The sequence below is a fragment of the Nerophis ophidion genome, linkage group LG03, assembly GCF_033978795.1.
Source record: "Nerophis ophidion isolate RoL-2023_Sa linkage group LG03, RoL_Noph_v1.0, whole genome shotgun sequence".
NCBI lineage: Eukaryota > Metazoa > Chordata > Actinopteri > Syngnathiformes > Syngnathidae > Nerophis > Nerophis ophidion.
This window is the reverse complement of record NC_084613.1, coordinates 44,886,559-44,910,530: the sequence shown is the minus strand read 5'-3', so window position 1 is coordinate 44,910,530 and position 23,972 is coordinate 44,886,559. Positions and strand designations below refer to the sequence as shown.

Sequence of the window (23,972 nt, the reverse complement as noted above, 5' to 3'; positions counted from 1 at the left end):
GCAGTGTGATTAATCCTTCGGTGAAGTCTGAAATTGTTAAAAACAAAAATGTCAAGCCAATCTGATGCAACATCATTTCTTGTGCTTCTCAGTACTCCATAATTAGAAAGTCCCCTGTGGATCCATTAAATGGTGGCATTAAGGGAGTGATGTAACATGTGAAACTACAATCTTATATTCAGATATCCCCAGAGGTCCTGCAAGGCTTGGTTGCAGTGTCAGCCATATTGAATCTAAAATACCTTGTCCTTAAATTTAGGAATACGTTTTACAAAGGACAGCATCTTTATATATGAAGCTATGAATAAAGGATGCAAAACTCAACAAAAAATGATGAATTTTTTTATACCTGCAAAATCATTGTGTTATACTACAATTTAATTAACCACATTATTCAATTTGAATTAAATGGCAAATTTTAAAAATATAATAAAAATACATATTCATTTAGAGTGCCCTGCGGTGAGGTGGCGACTTTTCCAGGGTGTACAACCCCTTCCGCCCGATTGTAGCTGAGATAGGCACCAGCGCCCCCCCGACCCCAAAGGGGAATAAGCAATAAAAAATGGATGGATGGGATGGATTCATCTATAGTGCTGAAAAAAAAATTGACGTCAGAATCACAATTATTATTCCGATTCTAAATCAATTTCTCATTTTCCAATGTCGATTTTTAAGAATCACCTTTTAAAAAAAAAGAAAAAGATACATTTCTACGCTGTTACGCGCTGCATGTATATATCAGGAAAGAGGAGCTTTTGTAACCTGTAGCGTGTTTTGAAAGGTTTTGTTAGCATTTCTATACTAAATAGTAAACTAGGACAATCAATCAATCAATGATTATTTATATCGCCTTAAATCACTAGTGTCTCAAAGGGCTGCACAAACCACAACGACATCCTCGGTAGAGCCCACATAAGGGCAAGGAAAACTCACATCCAGTAATCGTGTTGAATAGAGAATCGAATCTGAAGTGAATCGTCACCCCAAAAAATTGGAATAGAATCGTGAGTTGTTTTAGTCACATCTTTAATATTAAGATTACATCTCTCTAAATTACATAATAATATATGTGTGTGTGTGTGTATATATATATATATATATATATATATATATATATATATATATATATATATATAGGCGAGAACCATGGACTTGGATTATTATGTGATACATGAATATATATATACACATATACATACTGAATAATACTGAATAATAGATCGGATTATAATTTATTGTTTATAACATCGGATTATATCCACCCATCCATCCATTTCCTACCGATTGTCACATTCGGGGTGGCGCGGGGTGCTGTAGCCTATCTCAGCTGCATTAGGGTGGAAGGCGGTGTACACCCTGGACAAGTCGCCTTTCATCACAGGGCCAACGCAGATAGACAACATTCACACTCACATTCACACACTAGGGCCAATTTAGTTTTATTAAATTGGAGGTGTAAACAATAAAATATGTACGATTTCAAAAAATATATTTATACATCAAAATAGAGTCAAAGTATTGAGGGAGCAAAATACAAGACATACCGTATTTCCTTGACTTGCCGCAGAGCATATATTATGCGCCTGCTTTTAATTACTGCCGGGTCAAACTCGCTTCCCAAAATAACTAGCGCATGCTTAGTATTACCACCTGGTCAAACTTGTGACGTCAAGTGTGACACTTCCCCTGTCATCATTTTCAAAATGGATGAGGCTGATTTCAATACCTGTAATTTGAAATCGCATAAAGGGAAGGAACTTAAGAGCTATTCAGTAGGATTTAAGGTCCAAGCTTACATCACACTAAAATGTTTACTGCATACCTTTGGTAAGTGCCGGAGTGAGAAGAGGTTTTAAAATAATTAGCGCATGCTTACTTTTACCGCATGCCTTTGGTAAGTGCAGGAGTGAGAAGAGGTTTTAAATCAATTAGCGCTCTGGCGGCAATTCAAGGTAATATGGTAAATACACGGCAACACGGATTAATTTTTGATGTCTTAAGTTAAAAAAACAAAAAAAACGTCAAAATAAAATGTAAACTGCAAAATAATGTTTATACTTCAAACAACGTAAATCGTGAAGTTTTTTGTTTTTTTTAATTGAACTGAAACATATGTCCGCTGTGAGCTAACAAAACAAAATCCATCCATCCATCCATTTTCTACCACTTATTCCCTTTGGGGGCGCTGGTGCCCATCTCAGCTACAATCGGGGTACACCCTGGACAACTCGCCATCTCATCGCAGGGCCAACACAGATAGACAGACAACATTCACACTCACTTTCACACACTATGGACCACTTAGTGTTCCCAATCAACCTATCCCCAGGTGCATGTCTTTGGAAGTGGGAGGAAGCCGGAGTACCCGGAGGTAACCCACGCATTCACGGGGAGGACATGCAAACTCCACAAAGAAAGATCCCGAGCCCGGGATTGAACTCAGGACTACTCAGAACCTTCGTATTGGGAGGCACATGCACTAACCCCTGATCTACCGTGCTGCCATATAACACATTAAAGGTAGCAATTAAGTATCAGGTGCGAGTCTGTGACTTCCTTGTTCTGAACCAATCAGAGGCCACAAAAAGGTGGCTTACATTTTTGTGCTGCACAAAAAAACAAGTACTGAAATTTTTTTTGTTTACACTCACTGAGAAGCTTAAGAAACAAAGAATGGGACGGATCAACTTTTACGTTCTTTGGTCGCTCCGCGACGCTCCTCGACAGTTCATCAGGTACCATTCGTATTATTTTACCGTTTGTTATGTTATTCCGCCATCTTTACTGCCGTCCATTTGTTTTCATTAATGGTGTACAGCAAGTCAAACCGAAGATACTTCCACGTCCACGTCCCGCTGCCTTTACCCAAACAGCTGGTGATCTTTGGGCTCGGCGAGTGGGGGTGCAGTGAGACCACCGTCTCGGTGGAGGTAGTTGTCAGTGCTGACGTGCTGTCTCAGAACATTGGAACGCTTACATCACAAGCTAGGTAGGCTTTTCTTTTTCCTCTTCTTCTTCCACCGTGGAGATAAGATGGACAACGTGCTCTTCCTACAGGTGTCTGACCTTTGAGGGGGACTGGAACTCTGACACACTGGCTGTGGCAGCAGAGAGAGGCAGGAAAGGAGTTTATGGCAAGATTGTGCTCCAGGTGTGTGGACATGTTTTTGGCTTTTGTTTCATATATCTAATGCATTAAGTAAAATAATTTAAGTACGATGAAGTAGGTAGGCTATTTTTGACGCAGTGTTCATACATACTTACTAGGGATGGGAATCTGACTGCAATTTACGATTCTGATTCCTGGGGTTACGATTGGATTTAGAATCAATGCTCAGTTCAACATGATTCGCAATTCAAATTATGTAATTCAGTTTTTAAAAATTTGAATAAAACATTTTCAAAACTGGGCTTCACGGTGGGACAGGGGTTAGTGCATCTGCCTCACAATACGAAGGTCCTGAGTAGTCCTGGGTTCAATCCTGGGCTCGGGATCTTTCTGTGTGGAGCTTGCATGTTCTCCCCGTGAATGCGTGGGTTCCCTCCAGGGACTCCGGCTTCCTCCCACTTGCAAAGACATGCACCTGGGGATAGGTGGATTGGCAACACTAAATTGGCCCTAGTGTGTGAATGTTGTCTGTCTATCTGTGTTGGCACTGCGATGAGGTGGCGACTTGTCTAGGGTGTACCCCGCCTTCCACCCGATTGTAGCTGAGATAGGCACCAGCCACCAGCGACCCCAAAGGGAATAAGCGGTAGGCTGTTGATGTACGTGCAGCAGGAAAGAGATGGTCTAAAAATGTCTTTTAAAAATGAAATATTCGTTCTTAAAACATTTCTTAAATTATAAGTCCATTCATAATCAGAAAAAATACAAATATCGATTTAACTGTAAACGCACACTTTCTCATATTTCCACAACCATTTTTAATACAGTACAGTTGTCCGTTGTTTATTGCTGAGAATTGAATCCGGACATGACCGCGATAAATGAATTTACGGGAATTAGGAATTTATTATGAATCAAATATTTTCACAGCTAGAGCATAAAAAGCCTGTTCACGACCTTCTGAATAGTTTTTCAAACATTTTTTTATTATGAGTCCTCAAGGCATGAAATAACACCATTTAGTCACGTTTCCATTCTTCATCAAACCATAGTAATTTTGGATCTTGAGGGAACCATTCTTTTTTAAAGGGCCATTTTTTTTAAATATAAAGGAATCAATCAATGGAAGCAGTTTTAAGAATATTTGAATCAGAACAATTCAAATTTACACATTCCACTGTTATGTACTTTATTTAAATTAATTTATCCGAAATCTTGATAAATTAATTTGGTGTAGGTCAACACACACCAAATCAAATTGATTACAGATAAATTATGTTTTTATGTTAAACATTCCATAAATTGGGCCCTATTCCAAACCATATGCATTGACAATGAGATCACTACTTTGAATTTTCCCCAACCTGAAAATCATTGAAAGTACAGAAGATATATACAGACAATATTGTAAAAATTATTTGGATATACTATAGAGTAATCGGTGTACAGGTTTTGTAGCTGTTAGAAATGGCAATTTCGGCTCTTGTAAGGGAGACAGGTTTTTTGACTTGAATTGATCTATTTCCGAAATAAGTGTAAAATTACTTTCTAAAAAAATTTAGCAATTGGTAATCATTTGAATTTAATTATTATATTCATATGCTCAAACTAGAACAGATTGCTACAAAAACATTACCTGAGCTTGTTTCCTGCTTCTAATTTTCAGCATGTACAGGGTGACCCCCCAAAAAAATGGATTCTGTAAATGTTTTTTTGTGCATGAGATATTGGAACAATAGCCTTCACCAGCATGTCTTGGTCAACAAAGGAAAATGCTTTTTGTTTGGAAGCCTATTTACAGGCCTTGAATTTTAACTTGCCAAGGCAAGCGTTGCCTTAAAGGAGGGCTCATATTTTAGGGCACCAAGGCAAACATTTTTTTCTTTTGAGGCAGGGGCTCCAAAGCATGTGTGCGTGTAATTTTTTAGATGTAATTTTTTTTAAAGGAAAGGGGGGGTAATAACTGGGCACAAGACCGGTAAGCCAGTGTAAGGGGACACAATGGCCAATTTATTAGTTGTTATGCCCCTTGCGTGCATGTGTGTCTGTTTCAATAAAATAAAATACACAGGTCATACACTGTATGATACAATCTTGTAGTAAAGTTGGGTATAAAAGAATGTAAAAACGCCTTGCAATTTTCACTCCATTATTGTTTACATCAGTGACTTATGTTCAATGTTAACAAAAAAGTAAACAAATCCATGTGTTACACCCTTGGTTGTTGACACTATGAAATTAACCTACCTAAAAAGTTGTGTAGCTCGCTAAATTTTTTCCCCAACACCCTGTAATTGGTATGCGGGCTCTATCTAGTGGTATGCCAAAAAATCACTTGATGAAATATTCAAACACAGTGTAACTCTTTAAACTGTGTGTAATGTTACAGGCTAATAATTCTTGTTAAATAAAATGTCTGCCTTGTTTCTAATTAATATTTAGGCCTACCACGTAAGTGTATTTTAATGTTGGTGTTTTTGCTGGGACTTGGAGAGCAAAGCGTTTTCAGAGGTGGTACTTGGTGAACAAAGTTTGAGAATTTCTGTTTTAGAGAGTATGGTATTGTGCAAACTCTTAATTCTAACATTCCAAAGAGGAATGTGTTTGAGTAATTGACGACTTTGCGCAACCTATATGCAAGTTTGCATATACGTTGCATCTTTCAGAAAGAACATGACTTCAATGCGGGCTTCACGGTGGCAGAGGGGTTGGTGCGTCTGCCTCACAATACGAAGGTCCTGCAGTCCTGGGTTCAATCCTAGGCTCGGGATCTTTCTGTGTGGAGTTTGCATGTTCTCCCCGTGAATGCGAGGGTTCCCTCCAGGTTCTCTGGCTTCCTCCCACATGCACCTGGGGATAGGTTGATTGGCAACACTAAATTGGCCCTAGTGTGTGAATGTGAGTGTGAGTGTTGTCTGTCTATCTTTGTTGGCCCTGCGATGAGATGGCGACTTGTTCAGGGTGTACCCCGCCTTCCGCCCGATTGTAGCTGAGATAGGCGCCAGCAACCCCAAAAGGGAATAAGCGATAGAAAATGGATGGATGGATGGATGGATGGATGACTTCAATGCAAAGCTAGTAAGATAACAGAAACTTTGGGGAATGATCGTACACAGACTGAAGTTTAAGACATTTTCTTGAAACTTTCTGACTTTTGTAGGATTTGTTTATGGTCTAAACAGTTTGCAACACAAGTGAATAGCAGGGTAATTGTGTCTGGGCCAACAGTCAACAAGCCTGTTTGTGGTAGTGTTGTGGTCTGAGGCTGCATGAGTTCTGTCTGCATTGTGGGGGCTGCAATTTTAATATGGGCGAAACATTCATTTTTCAACATAAGGAGCCCAAACACCTCCAAGATTATTATTTTTTTGCTGAAGAAGGTAAAGATCATGATGTGGCCAATTGAACTGAACCAAGAGGGTTAAGACAGTGCTACATAACACTAGTGCTCATACTAAATATTGACTCTTTGTAGACAATTTGGACATTTGAGGTGTACTCGTGTTCCCTGCAACAGTATTAGGCCAATAATAGATATTGGCTTATTTTCCATGGATAATAAATCTATACTCCTTTCACTGACTTGTACTACTCTAAAGTATACCCAAAATATTTGTTTAGAATCAGAATCAAAATCAGACATACTTTATTAATCCGCGAGGGGAAATTAAAAATTTCAGCACAATCCCATTCAAGGTCAGACAAACATTACAGGGAGACAGAACAGGATCGCTGACGGGTCTGCCAACTTCCAGTGCCCCTCACAAAAAAGATGAGATACAGGTAAACAATTGGGGGGATTGGGAGAAAAAAAAAAAGATTAGAATAAAATAAAACAATCCGTCTAAGCCTGGGCCCCTGGAGAGGGGGTCCAGACTGAGGCCAAGGGAAAAAAACAACTCATAGCCATAGCACACATCCCTCTTACATTCTTACATGTGTGTAAGAGGGAAACATCAAACATCAATGAACAAAAAGGACACTTAAGACATTAAAGTTGCGGAGCTGATGCAACCAGACACTTCTACATTGAGCTATGAATATAAAATAAACATACACTCTGGTGGCTTCTGCGGTGTTCCACGCCGTCGTCTCCTGGGGTGGAAAGAGCATGGCCAGAGACAGGAGCAGACTCAACAAAGCAACCAAGAGAGCCGACTCCACTCTCGGTTGCCAACCAACTCTCGGCCAGTGTCCAGTCCGCATGGATGAGCGAGGATACGTCCAAAAAGACCGGGGTGTCTGATACCTGCTCATTCAGCCAAGACACTGTGAACCTTGTCTGTCCCGACGCTCAGTGCTAGTTCCGCAGCCCTGTCCCTTCATCTGCATCTCCTCCAGTCTCTCCAAATGGACTCTGGTGTGGCAGAGACCCAGCAGCTGGTCTCCATGGCCAAAAGGCTCCCGGGAGGCAGATCCAGAAGTCCACGTAAAAGCACCGCACAGGTCACGAAAGTGCCACCCCTTGTCACACAGTCCAAAAGGGTCCCAGAACAAAAGACAAAAAAAATAAAAAATATATAAATATATATATATATATATATATATATATATATATATATATATATATATATATATATATATATATATATATATATAAATATAAATAATATAATAAAACATGAAAACAAGAGGAAAACACAAAAGGATGACACAAGAGCACAGAGCTCCTGCTAACAGCAGCCACTACACTGGCGCCATCTTGGAAAAGAAAAAAAAAGCTTACAAGATTTTCCCTAAATAAGATATGTTTAATATTGCTGAAATCTGACGATTAACACATTTTTATTAAATAATATATTGTTACTTTAAGAGATTACTTTACATTCTATTTATTGAGTTTTCACTCTTTCAAATGCAGTTTCAGGAGCCACACAGCACCTTGAACAGTACCCCACTGGTCAAAAGGGAATGTTTGTTCCCAGAGCAGTTCGGCATCACTGATCTCTCCTGCACCTCACACCAAAGTGCTGCAGAAGACACGGTGAGCCAGCTGGCTTGAAGTCTGTTCACGTGTGGTGTATCGGCCAAATTCACACACACCTTTCCTGGTAGGTGACCCCCAACACCTCACAGTTGGGCGACAGTGTTTACTATGGCGAGATCCACGTTAATAAAGTTGACACCAGTGATTCGGCCTTGGTAAGTAAATCTTCACTTTGGCCAATGGTAAGTATTTTTGCAATATGTGAGTCGATAATAGTCAGCACTTAGAGGTTTTCATCAGAGATGCAATTAACGCAAATGCAACCCATAGGATAATTATTAGATAAAGTTTCTACCTTTTTTTTTTTAATTTATTTTTTCCAGTGCAAAAATGTTCACAATGATATTTTGATAGTATGTTTATTTCGGGATAGGATGAGACGCCCCAACGAACTGCCATCAGCAGGAGACGTCGCCTACCATGGAGCGCAGAGAAAATGGAGATTTCCAGAGAGGACATTGGGCGATCGTCAACTCCCAAGAAAATGAGGTTTAACAGCAAAGATGAAATGACTGTGCTGATAAAGGAAGAGGACAAAGAAGGTCAGAAATAAAAATATATACACAGTTTCACGTCAGGGGGCAGAAAAAAAAAGTTATTAATAAATGCCTGGCTCAGTTTCAGTGTTTCCGTCAAAACGTTGGAGCCACTCCATGTGCCTCATTGACCCTGACACCGTCATCCTCATTGGGGGTGAAACTTTGGAGGAAAACTTCAGCAAGGACTCTTTATGGAAGCTGGAGTTAGGTCAGTACACTGTCAGCTTCCAAGGCAGAATCGTTTTTGTTTGGGAAAAAAACATAAAACACACTCTTTCAGTGTTTCCACGTGGCCTGGAAAACTTGTAAAATGAATGACCATTCATGGAAAATGACGAGAAAAGCGTAAAATGTCCTAAAAACCACAACGTTGAGGCATCTTCTACTTGCCTTGTGAGCAAATGCAAACAGGTTCAAAGTTATGGGCATGACTGTCATCTTATCTTCTGGGCAACATTAAAGCAGAACTCGTGTCTGCTTCAATCGATGCAGCGCCCCACGTGATGCTACCCGTTTAACAAATTGGCATTTCTGCCTAGAAAACTTCTGCAATCCAGTGCTTTCAATTTACTTTTCAGACCTTGTTAAGGGTTTAGCACAGAGGTCTGCAAACCAAAATGTTTAAAGAGCCATATTGGACCAAAAATACAAAACAAATCTTTATGGAGCCGCAAAAAATTAAAAGCCTAATACAATGAAGGCAACACATGATACAAGTGTCTATATTAGGCATTTTAACATATACTATCAAAATGACCAAGTGGTGAAGGCTGATGCAAATCTTTGACAGAAATGTTGAAATTTAATATTTATTCTGCAAATTTGTATACATTGTAAAATAGTAAAACTAAGGGTTGTCAGACAATGAAACTACTGGAAATTACCCCGAATGGAATAAACGGTAGAAATGGATGGATGACTTAGAATGGCCAAAGATAAAGAATGTATGTCCAAGTTAAAGGAAATGCCAGGCTGTCTTCTCATAGATTTATTTCTTGTGGTCTGGAACGACATGGCACAAAACATACAGCTAGCCTAAATAGCATATTAGCATTGATTAGCTTGCAGTAATGCAGTGACCAAATATTACTGATTTAGCACTCCACACAAGTCGATAACATCAATAAAGCTCACCTTTGTGCATTCATGCACAACATAAAACGTTTGGCGAAAGAAATGAGACAGAAAAAGTGGCATCAAACACGTCTTTCTGGGGCAGCGTCGGAGAAAGTTATAATGTGAGCAAACTTTTGGGTCACAGTCCACACAACTACGGTGAGTTCAAGGACTGTTGAAATTAGTAGGACAAAACAGCGCTTGCCGAATACTCATCGGTGAAGCATAAACACAAACCTATTAAACATTTGGCTTGCTGACAATTAGGAAAGTTTGTGTCGTGTGCTCTCCTACAGAAACCATAATAAAACAAGATATATTTTTTTCCCCTTTTTCCATTTTCACAAATTTTTGAAAAGGCTCCAGGGAGCTACAAGGGCAACGCTAAACAGCCGCAGTTTAGCACTCAAGACAAAACTAGCAACTAAATAGCCGTATTGGTTCGCGAGTGCAGTTTTTTCTCTCGCATGGTTGTGCAGTAAACGGGGTGAAACAAAATGAATTTTATGGTTTTTCAGTGGTTTATTGAAAACATACAAATATTTGTAGAGTAACAGAATGAGGGGAAACAAGTAAGAAGAGAAAGTTGAGTTGCAAATATGCTTGATTGACCATTGTAAGTACATTTAGTCACAAGTTAAAATTGTAGGAAAGAACACTTCCAAAGAAGGAGGTGGACAAGGGGATATATTACTGTATGATTATAGTAACTTTTTTCTATCATCTAGAACATTTCAGGAAGAGTGGAAACTGTCTTAATCTCTGTTTGCCATAACTTTATTCAATAGATAGATAGTACTTTATTGAACTTGGAAATCACTATGTATTTTCTGTTCTCCAAGTCAACACACTGTCTATGTAGCTAAATAACATGTGAGTAAAACATGTCCAAATTGTGTCTGTGAATATTTCGAGTCACTAGCATTGCATTGATCCTCTTGGGCATGGAATTTACTAGATCGAAACAGTTGTGACTGAAAAATGCTCCTCCGCATGCCGCTTGATGGTCCAAGGAAGAACAAACTTTTTTGTATGGCTCTGGAATTTTCCTTCACTATTATGACCCTTTGAATTTTGTCTTGCTATTTCATATGCATATGCTTCAATTATGTCATTAAAAATGCACACATTTTTAATGACATAATTGAAGCATATGCATAGTTCTTACAAATGTTGCTAATTTCAAATGAGGGATAATCAACCTTGAAGGAGGTAAATGATAAACGGGTTGTACTTGTTTAGCGCTTTTCTACCTTCAAGGTACTCAAAGCGCTTTGACACTACTTCCACATTTACCCATTCACACACACATTCACACACTAATGGAGGGAGCTGCTGCAAGGCGCTAACCAGCACCCATCAGGAGCAAGAGTGAAGTGTCTTGCTCAGGAAACGGACGTGACGAGGTTGGTACTAGGTGGGGATTGAAACAGGGACCCTCGGGTTGCGCACGGCCACTATTCCACTGCGCCACGCCGTCCCTTGGTCTTGTGCTCTACTGAATTGTAAGTGCTGCAGCCCCAATATGGTTGCCTCTCTTGCAGACAATGACCTTTGGTATCAAATGAACTCATCCACATCTGGACCTGCACCATCTTGCACCCGAGGATTCTCTGCGACCTACGACCCGGACTCTAAGACGATCTTGGTGTACGGTGGCCTGAGGGAGGGTCAACGCTACAGCGAGCTGTACATTCTAAATACTCTGACCTGGAAGTGGAAGCTTGTCACAGTAAGTTTGTCACAAGCTTGTAGGAAATAAACATTGAAAAATTCAGCTTTTTGATATACTTTGCTTCATTTAGGCAAAAGGAAACATTCCTTCCTTGGCATATCACTCTGCTGCTTTTTATGAGAAGGAGCTGTTTGTCTTTGGTGGGATTCATCCGCGTCAGTCTTCCAGGGATAAGATGTGCAGTAATGCTTTGTACATTTTCAACCCAGATTTTGAACTGTGGTATCAGCCCATTGTAGAGGGGGACAAACCTATGCCTCGCTTTGGGTCCGTATCCTTTATAATCACTACATCACATTTACTTTCTTAAGGGTCGTTAATTTATTATGTATTTTCTTTTGCCCAATAGACATTCAGCCACACTCCTGTCACAAAAATTGATCATATTTGGTGGCAGGACAACTGCAACTTACCTAAATGACCTCCATGTTTTAGACCTGGGTAAGAAAAATGTTATATTTGTTTGCACAGATGTCATGGATATTTATTTTCCTTTCCGGGTGAAGGCTTCATGGAGTACACAGCTGTGAAGTGCGAGAACATGCCGCCGTTGCCTCGAGGGTGCGTGCAGCTTTGAAAGACCTTGAGAAAATGTCATGTCTTCAATATAGCACGTTAAATGTCTTTCCATTTAAAAAAAAAACCTCTATTTGTGTATACTTGAACAGGTTTCATGCTGCTCTCCCAGTTTCAGACAACAAGATTTTAGTGAACGGGGGATGTAGCACGATTGGTCCTTTGCAGGATGTACATGTTTTCAATACTGGTAAGTACTATATACCAGTGTTTCTTAACCAAAGGGCCCATGGTTGGGCCGTAAGCCCCCCCAAGAGTGCTTCCAAAAATTATCAGTTTCTCAGCTGCAGTCTGTACTTACTCAAAAATTACTAAAGTGATGTAGCTGTATTTTCATTGGGACTTAAATTTTGTATACAGTTTCTTTTAAGAAACGGTATTATAATTTATTCAGAATGTATTTATTTTAGCACTGCGTAATTGTACATTTATTTCTTTTGGTTTTTTGAGTCCCTTCTCATGGAGTATATTTGATTAGTATTTTGTAACCGCCTGCTCTAAACCCTGATAATAATCTTTGATTAACACATGGTTTCAGATCAATTGACAAGGTTGTAAACTAAGTTGGTTAGATATAATTAATGAACACAATTCAAATCAAGAGTAAGATAACTAATATAGTGTTAATATTTGAGTGGGCCTTGGGCTTCTCTGTAATGGAAAAGTATGGAAGTACAATTGTCTGTATATATATGTATGTATGTATATATATACATATATAATATATGATATTAATACATATGTGACCTACATACTCGCCTAAACAACCAGCAGAAGGCAATGCAGCCAGAGCGGTCTGGGTCACAGAGCATTATATGCAAAATGCCTGGAGTTCTCTGCACAAAAAAAATCCACGTATTTACAGAGAGAACTCACAAGGGGCCTGAGCTAGCTAATGTTAGCGCTGTATTAGCTAATGCTAATTTATCCAGTTCATCTGAAAGACCGTGCTAGTTGTTTATTTTATTGTATCAATGCCGTTTAATGACTTTGTCCCGATGTAGATACTGATCTCTTATCACAGTGGTTCTCAACCTTTTTTCAGTGATGTACCCCCTGTGAACATTAATTTAATTCAAGTACACCCTAATCAGAGCAAAGCATTTTTGGTTGAAAAAAAGAGATAAAGAAGTAAAATACAGCACTATGTCATCAGTTTCTGGTTTATTAAATTGTATAACAGTGCAAAATATTGCTCATTTGTAGTGGTCTTTCTTGAACTATTTGGAAAAAAATATATACAAATAAATAGAAACTTGTTGAAAAATAAACAAGTGATTCAATTATAAATAAAGATTTCTACACAAATAAGTAATCATCAACTTAAAGTGCCCTCTTTGGGGATTATAATAGAGATCCATCTGAATTCAGGAACTTAATTCTAAACATTTCTTCACAAAAAAATAAATCTTTAACAATAATATTTAAGGAACATGTCCACAAAAAATCTAGCTGTCAAGACTGAATGTTGCATTTCTTTTCAGAGAGTATGAACTTTAATTCATATTTTGTTGAAGTATTATTAAATAAATATATTTATAAAGGATTTTTGAATTGTTGCTATTTTAAGAATATTTAAAAAAAATCTCACGTACCCCTTGGCATACCTTCAAGTACCCCCAAGGGTACGCGTACCCCCATTTGAGAACCACTGTCTTATCAGGCTGCAGTGCCCTCTGCTGGTTGTTTAGGTCACATTTATTTGTGCATCTGGTTTGTGGGAGGAATGTCTCATCGACACAAAAGTAAAAAAACTATCCACATATGCAAATTCAATACAAAATCAGGCATTTATATTAAAATCTCAAATGCATTTACAAACACACGTTTGTTTGTACAAATTCTTGATTTATTTTGCAAGTCAAATTTTTATATTTATAAATTTTTATTTGTATATATTTTCAAATCTCAAAAATATATTTACAAATACGTGTTTATACAAATTCTTTAATTTGTATATCATATTTGAATATTTATTAATATATGCATATGTATTATCATATTAAGATATATAAGTTGATGTGAGACAGTTCTACTTCCATAGAAAAGTTGGTCCCTGAGGTCAAAAAGGTTAAGAACCCCTCCTGTATATGACCTACTGAGATTTTTTTTTTTTTTTCAAATTTATCAGTAAAAGTGGAACTTCTTCAAGTTAAACCCACTTTTTTAAGTTTGGAAACAAGTTTCTTCAAAAAAAAATTAAATTTTAACTGTAATGGCTATTTTAAAGTTAAAACAGTTTGAAATGTCTGATATAATCAATCTGTATTAAAAATATTATTTCCGATCATGCCGGGGTATGTACACTCGTGGTCAAAAGTTTACATACACTTGGGAAGGACATAATATCACAGCTATCTTGAGTTTCCAATAGTTTCTACAACTTGTATTTCTTTGTGATCGAGTGATTGGAGCACATGTTGATTACAAAAAACATTCATGAAGTTTGGTTCATTTATGAATTTATTATGGGTCTACTGAAAATGTGACAAAATCTGCAGGGTTTAAAGTATACATACAGCAATGTTAATATTTGGTTACATGTCCTTTGGCAAGTTTCACTGCAATAAGGTGCTTTTGGTAGCCATCCACAAGCTTCTGGTTGAATTTTTGACCACTCTTGACAAAATTGGTGCAGTTAAGCTAAATGTGTTTGTTTTCTGACATGCACTTTTTTCTTCAGCATTGTCCACACATTTAAGTCAGGATTTTGGAAGGCCAATCTAAAACCTAAATTCTAGCCTGATTTAGCCATTTCTTTACCACTTTTGACGTGTGCTTGGGGTCATAGTCCTGTTGGAACACCCAACTGCGCCCAAGACCAAACCTCCGGGCTGATGATTTAAGTTTTCCCTGAAAATTTGGAGGTAATCTTCCCTTTTTCATTGTCCCATTTACTCTCTGTAAAGCACCAGTTCCATTGGCAGCAAAACAGGCCCAGAGCATAATATTACCACCAACATGCTTGACGGTAGGAATGGTGTTTCTGGGATTAAAGGCCTCCCATTTTCTCCTTCAGATATATTGCTGGGTATTGTGGCCAACCAGCTAAATTATTGTTTCATCTGACATCACATGGACAACGATAAGACTTTCTGGAGGAAAGTTCTGCGGTCAGATGAAACAAAAATTTAGCTGTTTGGCCACATCACCCAGCAATATGTTTGGAGGAGAAAAGGTGACTCTTTTAATCGCAGGAACACCATGTTACCGTCAAGCATGGTGGTGGTAATATTATGCTCTGGGCCTGTTTTGCTGCCAATGGAACTGGTGCTTTACAGAGAGTAAATGGGACAATGAAAAAGGGAGGATTACCTCCAAATTCTTCAGGACAACCTAAAATCATCAGCCTGGAGGTTGGGTCTTGGGCGCAGCCGGGTGTTCCAACAGGACAATGACCCCAAACACACATCAAAAGTGGTAAAGGAATGGCTAAATCAGGCTAGAATTAAGATTTTAGAATGGCCATCCCAAAGTCCTGACTTAAACGTGTGGACAATGCTGAAGAAACAAGTCCATGTTAGAAAACCAACAAATTGAACTGAACTGCACCAAGTTTGTCAAGAGGAGTGGTCAAAAATTCAACCAGAAGCTTGTGGATGGCTACCAAACGCACCTTATCGCAGATTAACTTGCCAAGGGAAATGTAACCAAATATTAACATAGCTGTATGTATACTTTTGACCCAGCAGATTTGGTCGCATTTTTAGTAGACCCATTATAAAATCATAAAAGAAACAAACTTCATCATTGTTTTTTGTGACCAACAAGTATGTGCTTCAATCAATCTATCACAAAAAAATATGAGTTGTAGAAATTATTGGAAACTCAAGACAGCCATGACATTATGTTCTTTACAAGTGTGTCTGTACACTTTTGACCATGACTATTTCCTGGATTCCTGTGTGCAAAGGATGACTTCATCATACTGCACTGTGCTCCACAAAACAAAAAACTTGCTAACACAAGACCTGTATCTCCACAGCGTGGGATTACTTCAGTGTTTGGCGTTTTGGCTTGTCAATAATGCAATTGACAATGACTGTAAAGCGTTGGTTATGTAATGTGGCAGTAAAGGTGTTGTGGATGGGGGTGTGGCCTGCGGGCCTGCAGCGAAGCAGGGTGTGCCAGGACCGGCTTCGACATCAGCGACAGGTGCGTAGATGGCCCACCTGGGCCTCTCTTTCTGACAGCATCTTGCTGTTGTAAAGGATGGGCCGGGACAAAACCGATCCCAATCCTCTGCCCGACGCGTCAGCCTGCTGACAAAACGGGAGAGAAAAATCAGGCACGTGCAGGACCAGCTCCTCGCAGAGGGCCTTTTTAACCCTCTCAAACGCCTGCTGGCACTTCTCCGTCCACTCGACCAGATCTGGAACACCCTTTCGGGTGAGGTCAGTTTTCGGGTCTGGCAGGTTACCACCGGAGGTTTATACCCCGGTTTGCGGACCTGGCCAGCCCACTAACTGACCTCACCCGAAAGGGTGCTCCATATCTTGTCCAGTGGACGGAGCAGTGCCAAAAGGCATTTGAGAGGGTTAAAAAGGCCCTCTGCGAGTAGCCGGTCCTGCACATACATGCCTGACTTTTCTCTCCCGTTTTGTCTGCAGGCTGACGCGTCAGACAGAGGACTGGGAGCTGTTTTGTCACAGCAGGTGGAGGGCGTCGACCGACCCATCCTTTACATCTGCAGGAAGCTGTCCGAAAAAGAGGCCCAGGTGGAACATCTACGCACTTGTCGCTGATCTCAAAGCCGGTCCTGGCACACCCCGCTTTGCTGCAGGTCCGCAGGCCACGCCCCCCCTCCACAGGCATCTTCTTTCAAAATTTCTAATATTACACCCCAGGAGGAATCACTCTCACATGCAGCAAAATAGTGACTTGTCAATACTGAAGAAAACTACCCAGCTATACCCGGTTTATAATTTCACTGATTGTATTAGTCCAGACTTTCATACTTTACTTTATTTTTTTAAATGGATGTTTGTGCCATGTAAAAAGGTGCAACTTTCCAAATTGTCGTCTTCATTTATTGGACATCTTATTGATTCAAAAGACTAACCTGTCTTACTCGGTAATGGTAGGAGAACGTGTTATTTTAGTTGACTATTGATCATTATTTTTTTGTAATGGCTATTTTGGTGAGACAAAACGTTGAATTCAAATATGGCGCTTTTCCTATAACTTACATTGCAGTATTTGTCTTGCTCATCACAGTAAAGAAGTATGTGTTTATTCATTAAAGCAGATGTGACCTAAGAGCTGCTGCATAGTTATGGAGCAGTTGGTATCTGTATTAGAAATTAAGTGCTGAACACAATTGGATATCTGTAGGAAAGCCAATGTCAAATCTCTCTTGAAAAAAAAAAAAAAAAGTTGTAAATGACAAAAGCATAGTGCAAAATTGATGTATGCTGCAGATGCACCTCACTTCTTAAAATAAGTTTAATCAGTGTTAATAGTACTGTAGTCTTTTCATAGTATTCTCTTAACATCCTTTTTTAATAAAGGCTGGTACTACTGTACTATAAAATCAAAGTATCTATTAAGCTGATTTGTGACATGATATGAAATCATGAAGGCTGTGATCCATCTTTTGGAGTGTTGTGATGAACTGAGATCTCAGTGGTTGAAACTCCGAACATTTTAAGTTTCTTTTTCCTTCATTTCGGTCAAATTATCAACTAGACAATGTCTGGGGCATTTGATGATGGGGGGGTTTCACTAACAACCATTTTGTACCAACACTGCTTGGCTCTGTGTTCAGACACCAACATGTGGGGTTCAATGGCGTTGTCGGAGTTGGGCTCCAAGCCTCGTGCTGGACACAGTTTGATCCTTTTGAGTTCATCCACCTTAGCAGCCGAGCAGGATCGACCTGTCAAAGTCCACTGCAAACTGCTGGTGTTTGGGGGCTCAGACTGCTCTGGTAACTTCTACAATGACACCGTTAAGTGCACATTGGAGATTCCTTTATGATACATTTTATCTTGGATGGACACTGAACAGGATGTCATGGTTTTTTAAAAAAATGCTAGCTTCTTCATGTAGTTTACTTCTTAACACTTGAAACATTTTCTGCTGCCTTGTCCTTGTTTTAGTGTCTGCCATAAATAACCACACTTCCTCCGAGCAGCTGATTTTCCGCAAGCTTTGCATAACAAATCTGTCATTTGCATGTTTTGCAAGTACTCATGTTTCAGTGAAATGCTGGTGCTTTAATATTGATATTAATAAATGCCAATAACTATTTATAACGAAGTGTTATTGTTTCAAAAAACTGCAAAAATAATGGAGTTATATCCAAAGCATTTTATTTTAGTGTGTGTGAAGTGGGAGCCCAGCATTTGCTATACTCTCAGTTCAACAGGCGTGTCTGGCTGGCAAGATGGATGGCTCACTTGGAAAGCTTCGATCTCAAGTAAGCTTTGATTTAGCCTGTGGATTGTTGGATACAAACTGACGTCCACTTTAAACCTGCAGTTTAAAAACAAACTACATTGTGACATTTTCTAATTAAATATTTTTAACGTACTGTACCTCTCTGCATTGTAGACTTGCGGCACCAGGCATATGTCAGCCATGGATATCTAAAAAGGTAAAATGACTCATCAAATAAGCCCTCAAAATGACAAGGTCATTAACAGGCTGTTTTAATGGAAAGCTATTACCTCATCACCGACGCAATATTTCCCAGACGTTTGCTTGAGAATAGGCTCAAGAGCTGCACAAGAACAAACAGGCATGAACTTAATATTCAAATGTCTTGGTTATGGGAGATGTCAAAGGATTCTGCAAGTGGTGCACACCAACCTTCAAAACCACGATTAATGAAATACTGCGCCCACGGCACCTTCTCTGCTCCAATCTTTTGGATCACGTGTAGATTCTAAAATATTTAGAAATAATGATGTCAAATATGACCACTAATATATATTAAACTACTACAGTGGTTGCTCTGTTTTTGTCCCAAAGGTCTGATGAAAACTAAAGCAATTTTTCCCACATAGAAAAAGTCATAACAAATCCAATTAAGACGTTAGACACTCACAAATGTTAAAATAAAACACATTTTAGAGAATTGTACTTTTGCATGGGTACCTTTTCACATTTGAATCGATATGACACCATTTCCCGGTACCCGGGAATTTATCGATAGGCTACTGTACCAATTTGTGTGTTTATTTTAACCAATATTAATTTGTTTATTAATACAATCGCTAACATTAACAATGAGCTAAAATCTATGCTGTCCATTAGTTGTATATAGATTTTTACAATTGAGTCTAATGTGCAGGTAATATACAGTTGACTTTGTATGCAGTTGCAATTACAAGACATTAGATGGCAGTAATGTATATGCTAATCCGCGGAAATCAATGCCAATCCATTTTAAATAGCGGAGCCTTACTGTATGTTAGTGTCTTCGATCAAGCTTACTTGCAACATTACCTAGCGGCAGTCCTGCTTGAAAAAATGTCTGCTCGCCAAGTGTTTGAGCCAGTCGAGTCAGCAACTGGACATGTCATGTGCAACAAAGGAATCGAAATATGGCCCCATTTGATTTTTGCGTGAATCGATACCTGGTAGGACTGACAGAATTTGGTTACTGCCTATAGAAGTGACATATTCAGTACCCATCCCTAAAGACAATACAAAATGCTTGTAAATGAGGAATACAAGGGATAAATAAACATTTGACATCACTTTTATATTTTTATTGAAGATTACTGTTGGCAAAAGGGGAGAGGAGAGCCACCCAGACGCCACCTTTTGTAATTTGCTATGTGTTCTTTCTTGAATTCAATATTGTTTCCCTCCTTCTTTAGTAAAGTGCTGGCACTCACAACTTTATTTGGCATCATGTTGGTTTGGGTGTTAGGGAAATGGACTAGTTTGATGTGCAATGAACGAGATGGTATACGAAAACCATTGTAAACCTTTGGTGTGAATTTCCTTTAAATAAAAGTGGGGCATACAAAAACTGAGGTACCACTGTATAATGATTACGAGTGTTTGTCTACCTGCAGAGGTTGTATCCCAGAAGCAATAAGATCACTTATCATCCGAACCTGGGCCCGTTTCTTTGGCTCTGATGGCAGAAGGCGAGGTCCTGGCCTGGTCTCATCAATGTACTGGATCACTGCCAACTGTGTGAGCCCAACAGTAAAAGTAAGATCTGAACTGGGGGGAAAAAGAAAATCTTAGGTGAGAAGTTTTGGTGAGGTACTCACTGACTGGGAGAGGGTGATGCCATCAATTTCCACTGCAGGCACTTGCTGCATTGGGTTGAAAGTCTTGTATTCCTCTGTGAGCTGGAACGCACATTTTTTGTAACTCAAACATAAACTTTCAACTGATGTTGACTTGTAAACATTTAACTCTACCTGCTGACCTCCATCTTTGATCAGGTTGACAGGCACTTGGTCATATTCAATACCTTTCATGGCCAAAGCTATTAATGCACAAAAAGTTTAGTATCGCCATGTTGAGCAAAAATGTTAAGGAATGTCTTACCGATTCGTACTCTCCATGTGCAGGAGCTTCTGAAGTATCCATGGAGGACAGGCTGCAGGAAGAGAAGAAACACCATAGGAATAAAGAACATGATGTGCTCCAGTTCATCCTTTTCATTTCTTTTATGGCACCTTAGGTTGCTCTGACATAACTTCTCAGTCGAGTTTGCACCAAAAAGTGCGGCTGCAAAAAGTTGTATAAGCTGACCTCATGCCCGTCCTGTGACAGCCAATAGGATGTGTTCCTCGCATCCCTCCTACCTCCTCTTTGCTCCAGGACTGAGCAGCATCACAGCACATCTGCTTCATATTAGTCATAGTGTTCTCTTTGGACAAACTAGCAAACAGTTCATTTTAAATTAAATTACCTTTGCCAGGAGAACCCAGGACAAGCGCATGGTGAACTTTTTTTTTTTTTTTTTTAAAGTTTCCTCATTTGTGTCGCGAAGGATGTTTAAAGCGTCCTCTTCACCCTTTTACAGCTTAGTATGTCGGTCATTGTCATAGATACCAAGTTAGTTCGGCTAATACGACAAAAAACGCGGAAGTTGTTTGAATCGCTGATTGGTCAGTAGAGGTAAATAAGGCGGGAGTTTATACATTCTCTATTGACTATTGGTCAGAATCACCCGACGTCAACCAACCAGTTAGCGTCATTTTTACACAAACGAATGGTAGGCCTCAGATATTGATTAAACCCCGCCCATTCTAGTGACCCTAAAGTAAAACCTCAACGCAGTCGTCTTCTGGCGACCAACCCTCTCCCTACTCGTGGTTATCTCTTCTTAATGTCCTCATTATGGCTTCCATGGCTTTAAGATCAGCACTCAAAGCGAAGGTATGGTTTTGAAGCAAAATTCGTTCAAATTTCTAATGTTACGAGAGGTCATTGGCGGCGTGGACTTGTTTACACACTTCACTCACACAGGATGAACTCCCCTTTACAATTGTCATGCAGCTTTTTAAATGACAACTATTCCGAATAATCATGTGAGAGGACTTGCATTATTGTTTACATTTAATTCACAGGTTCCATTTAAAGTTGGTCGCATGTGCTACTCTTCTTCGGTGGTAAGTTTGAAAACGACATCACTGTCATACATGATTAAGTAAGTTGTGTAATTCACGTCTTGCAGCCCACTATCAAGCTGCTCATTGATGGAAAGTTTGTTGAATCCAACACTACAGAATGGCTTGATATTCACAATCCTGTAAGTATTCATAACATAACTGTAATATGCATAAACATCCGTTAAGTTTTTTTGATGCACATGTAAACTTGAGTGTAACGAAGAAGTAACTCAAATATTGATCATCTCCACTGCAGGCTACCAACGAGGTGATCGCCCGTGTGCCAAAAGCCACCCAGCAGGAAATGTTGGCTGCTGTGGACTCTTGTTCCAAGGCCTTCACGTCCTGGTCTGAGACTTCCATCCTGGCCCGACAGCAGGTCTTTCTGCGCTACCAGCAGCTCATCAAAGACAACATTGTGAGTCAAAATTGTGCAAGCCGACCAATAGCATCTAATTGTGGAAACTGATTAGAGGTTCTTTGTGTACCCCAGAAAGAGCTTGCCAAGTCCATCACAGTAGAACAAGGCAAGACCCTTGCAGACGCAGAGGGGGATGTGTTCAGGGGATTGCGTAAGTAACACACGCATACAGTAGTATATATAACTTTACAAAGGGCAACGAATAGGTAAATGTGTACTCTGCGCGTGTGTGTGTGTTGTATCTCATGGTTAATGAGTAATGTTGGCCACTAAGAACAAAGGGCAACTCACTCACTGTCTTTGTCTCTGCATTTTTAACTAGTTTCCTGTGTTTTTTCCCCTCATTTTATACATCTTATGCTATTTAAACAGATGTTATTAGTTAAAGTTAAAGTACCAATGAGTCTCACACACACTAGGTGTGGTGAAATTTGTCCTTTGCATTTGACCCATCCCCTTGTTCACCCCCTGGGAGGTGAAGGGAGCAGTGGGCAGCAGCGGTGCCGCGCCCGGGAATCATTTATTGGTGATTTAACCCCCAATTCCAACCCTTAATGTCAAACCCCAGCCGAGTCATACCAAAGACTATAAAAAAATGGGACCCATTGGCTCCCTGCTTGGCATTGATGCTGAGTGCCAAGCAGGGAGGCAATGGGTCCCATTTTTTTATAGTCTTTGGTATGACTCGGCCTGGGCTTGAACTCCCAACCTACCGATCTCAGGGCGGACACTCTAACCACTAGGCCACTGAGTAGTTTAAAAAGAATGTGTTTCTAGCTAGTGTTTATTTTAATAAACAATCAAACTGAGCATTTTTTTTTCCTGTTTGGTGGGGTGTTGTCCAGTAAATTATATTTATTTAATGTTGCAAGCTACTTTTGCCTTGGAGCTTCCTACAATTCTCTGGGGGTAGCGTCCCCTGTATCTTGGCAACATTTAATCAAGAGTCACTTGTAGCTTAGCTTACATTTTCTGAGTAGCTTGCCCATCACTGCATATTTCACATCCTTCATGAAGCACAAAGTAACCTGTTCTATGACAAATATATAATTCATAAACCTCTTAAAATGGTTGCTTTAGTCATTTTTTTCAGAAAACACAAAAAGCTGCTACATAGTAAATACTCTCGGCATATATGCCAAGTACTAAAAGTGTTACTCGCACTGCTAGATGACATTTTAGTTGTATGTGGCCTTTAAAGTATAACATCATATACAATAACATATCATGGTAATTTATGACTTTTTTGTTTTTTATCGTAGCAGCACCAAAATTAACAAATGAAAAAAGTGAAGGTGCCTTGAATGCTCATTTGTTTTTTACTTTGATCAGAGGTTGTGGAGCACGCCTGCAGCATCACCTCTCTGATGCTGGGTGAAACTCTGCCCTCCATCACCGAGGACATGGACACATACACATACCGCCTCCCCCTCGGGGTATGTGCTGGCATCGCCCCTTTCAACTTCCCCGCCATGATCCCGCTGTGGATGTTCCCTATGGGAATGGTGTGCGGCAACACGTACCTTCTAAAACCTTCCGAGCGGGTACCCACATGTGCCATGCTGCTGGCCAAGTTGCTGCAGGATGCTGGCGCTCCAGACGGGACCCTCAACATTATCCATGGACAACATGACGGTAAGAGTTTGTGGTCCACATTCTGTTTATTTGTGCTTATTGTTATTTGTGTGTGTATATAGAAATAGTATTATATGATGGTGTGAAGCAGTGAACCTCTCCTCGCCAGTGTGTGGTTCATTTACTGGAGCTTCAGTGCATCACAAATTTTAAAGTACCATTGCGATTTGAGAACCCATTTAGCTTTTCATGTTAAAATTACATACATTTTAGAGTGCATTCAATTTAAGTGTGTGTGAAGCACTAATAAAGACATTAAATACA

At 39.6% G+C, this 23,972-nt stretch overlaps 3 protein-coding genes across 7 annotated transcripts in view; 2 read left to right on the top strand and 1 right to left on the bottom strand.

The window, feature by feature from the left end:
* The first annotated feature begins 2,423 nt into the window (after positions 1–2,423).
* zgc:163014 (uncharacterized protein LOC100038766 homolog) lies at positions 2,424–18,383 on the top strand. Of its 2 annotated transcripts, XM_061895324.1 has the most exons (14): positions 2,424–2,738; positions 2,822–2,992; positions 3,061–3,154; positions 7,974–8,096; positions 8,168–8,254; positions 8,473–8,641; positions 8,718–8,846; positions 11,299–11,486; positions 11,560–11,629; positions 11,699–11,756; positions 11,839–11,930; positions 11,996–12,050; positions 12,158–12,255; positions 17,833–18,383. In XM_061895324.1, exons 1-14 carry the CDS (start codon positions 2,677–2,679, stop codon positions 18,042–18,044), a joined length of 1,608 nt encoding a protein of 535 aa, XP_061751308.1. In that variant the 5' UTR covers positions 2,424–2,676; the 3' UTR covers positions 18,045–18,383. The 2 variants fall into 2 exon arrangements, with proteins under 2 accessions (XP_061751308.1, XP_061751307.1); XM_061895323.1 differs by having other exon boundaries at positions 2,428–2,738; positions 11,560–11,756; positions 17,833–18,365.
* gstz1 (glutathione S-transferase zeta 1) lies at positions 18,358–21,109 on the bottom strand. Of its 3 annotated transcripts, XM_061895330.1 has the most exons (10): positions 20,950–21,082; positions 20,714–20,881; positions 20,583–20,634; positions 20,453–20,520; positions 20,300–20,380; positions 20,090–20,215; positions 18,879–18,954; positions 18,737–18,789; positions 18,606–18,655; positions 18,358–18,542 (listed from the first exon to the last, which is right to left on the bottom strand). In XM_061895330.1, the coding sequence occupies exons 2-10, from the start codon at positions 20,729–20,731 to the stop codon at positions 18,416–18,418; spliced, it is 651 nt and encodes a 216-aa protein (XP_061751314.1). In that variant the 5' UTR covers positions 20,732–20,881; positions 20,950–21,082; the 3' UTR covers positions 18,358–18,415. The 3 variants fall into 3 exon arrangements, with proteins under 3 accessions (XP_061751314.1, XP_061751313.1, XP_061751312.1); XM_061895329.1 differs by lacking the exon at positions 20,714–20,881 and having other exon boundaries at positions 20,950–21,109; XM_061895328.1 differs by having other exon boundaries at positions 20,583–20,881.
* aldh6a1 (aldehyde dehydrogenase 6 family, member A1) overlaps positions 20,698–23,972 on the top strand; it is an 11,308-nt gene continuing 8,033 nt past the window's right edge. The window contains exons 1-6 of one of the 2 annotated variants that reach the window (XM_061895327.1): positions 20,698–20,980; positions 21,611–21,652; positions 21,718–21,792; positions 21,909–22,070; positions 22,146–22,224; positions 23,406–23,708. In XM_061895327.1, coding sequence (XP_061751311.1) covers positions 20,978–20,980; positions 21,611–21,652; positions 21,718–21,792; positions 21,909–22,070; positions 22,146–22,224; positions 23,406–23,708 — 664 coding nt within the window. In that variant the 5' untranslated portion in view covers positions 20,698–20,977. Of the gene's footprint in view, positions 20,981–21,073; positions 21,420–21,610; positions 21,653–21,717; positions 21,793–21,908; positions 22,071–22,145; positions 22,225–23,405; positions 23,709–23,972 lie in introns of those variants that run through there. The other variant, XM_061895326.1, reaches the window with a different exon arrangement.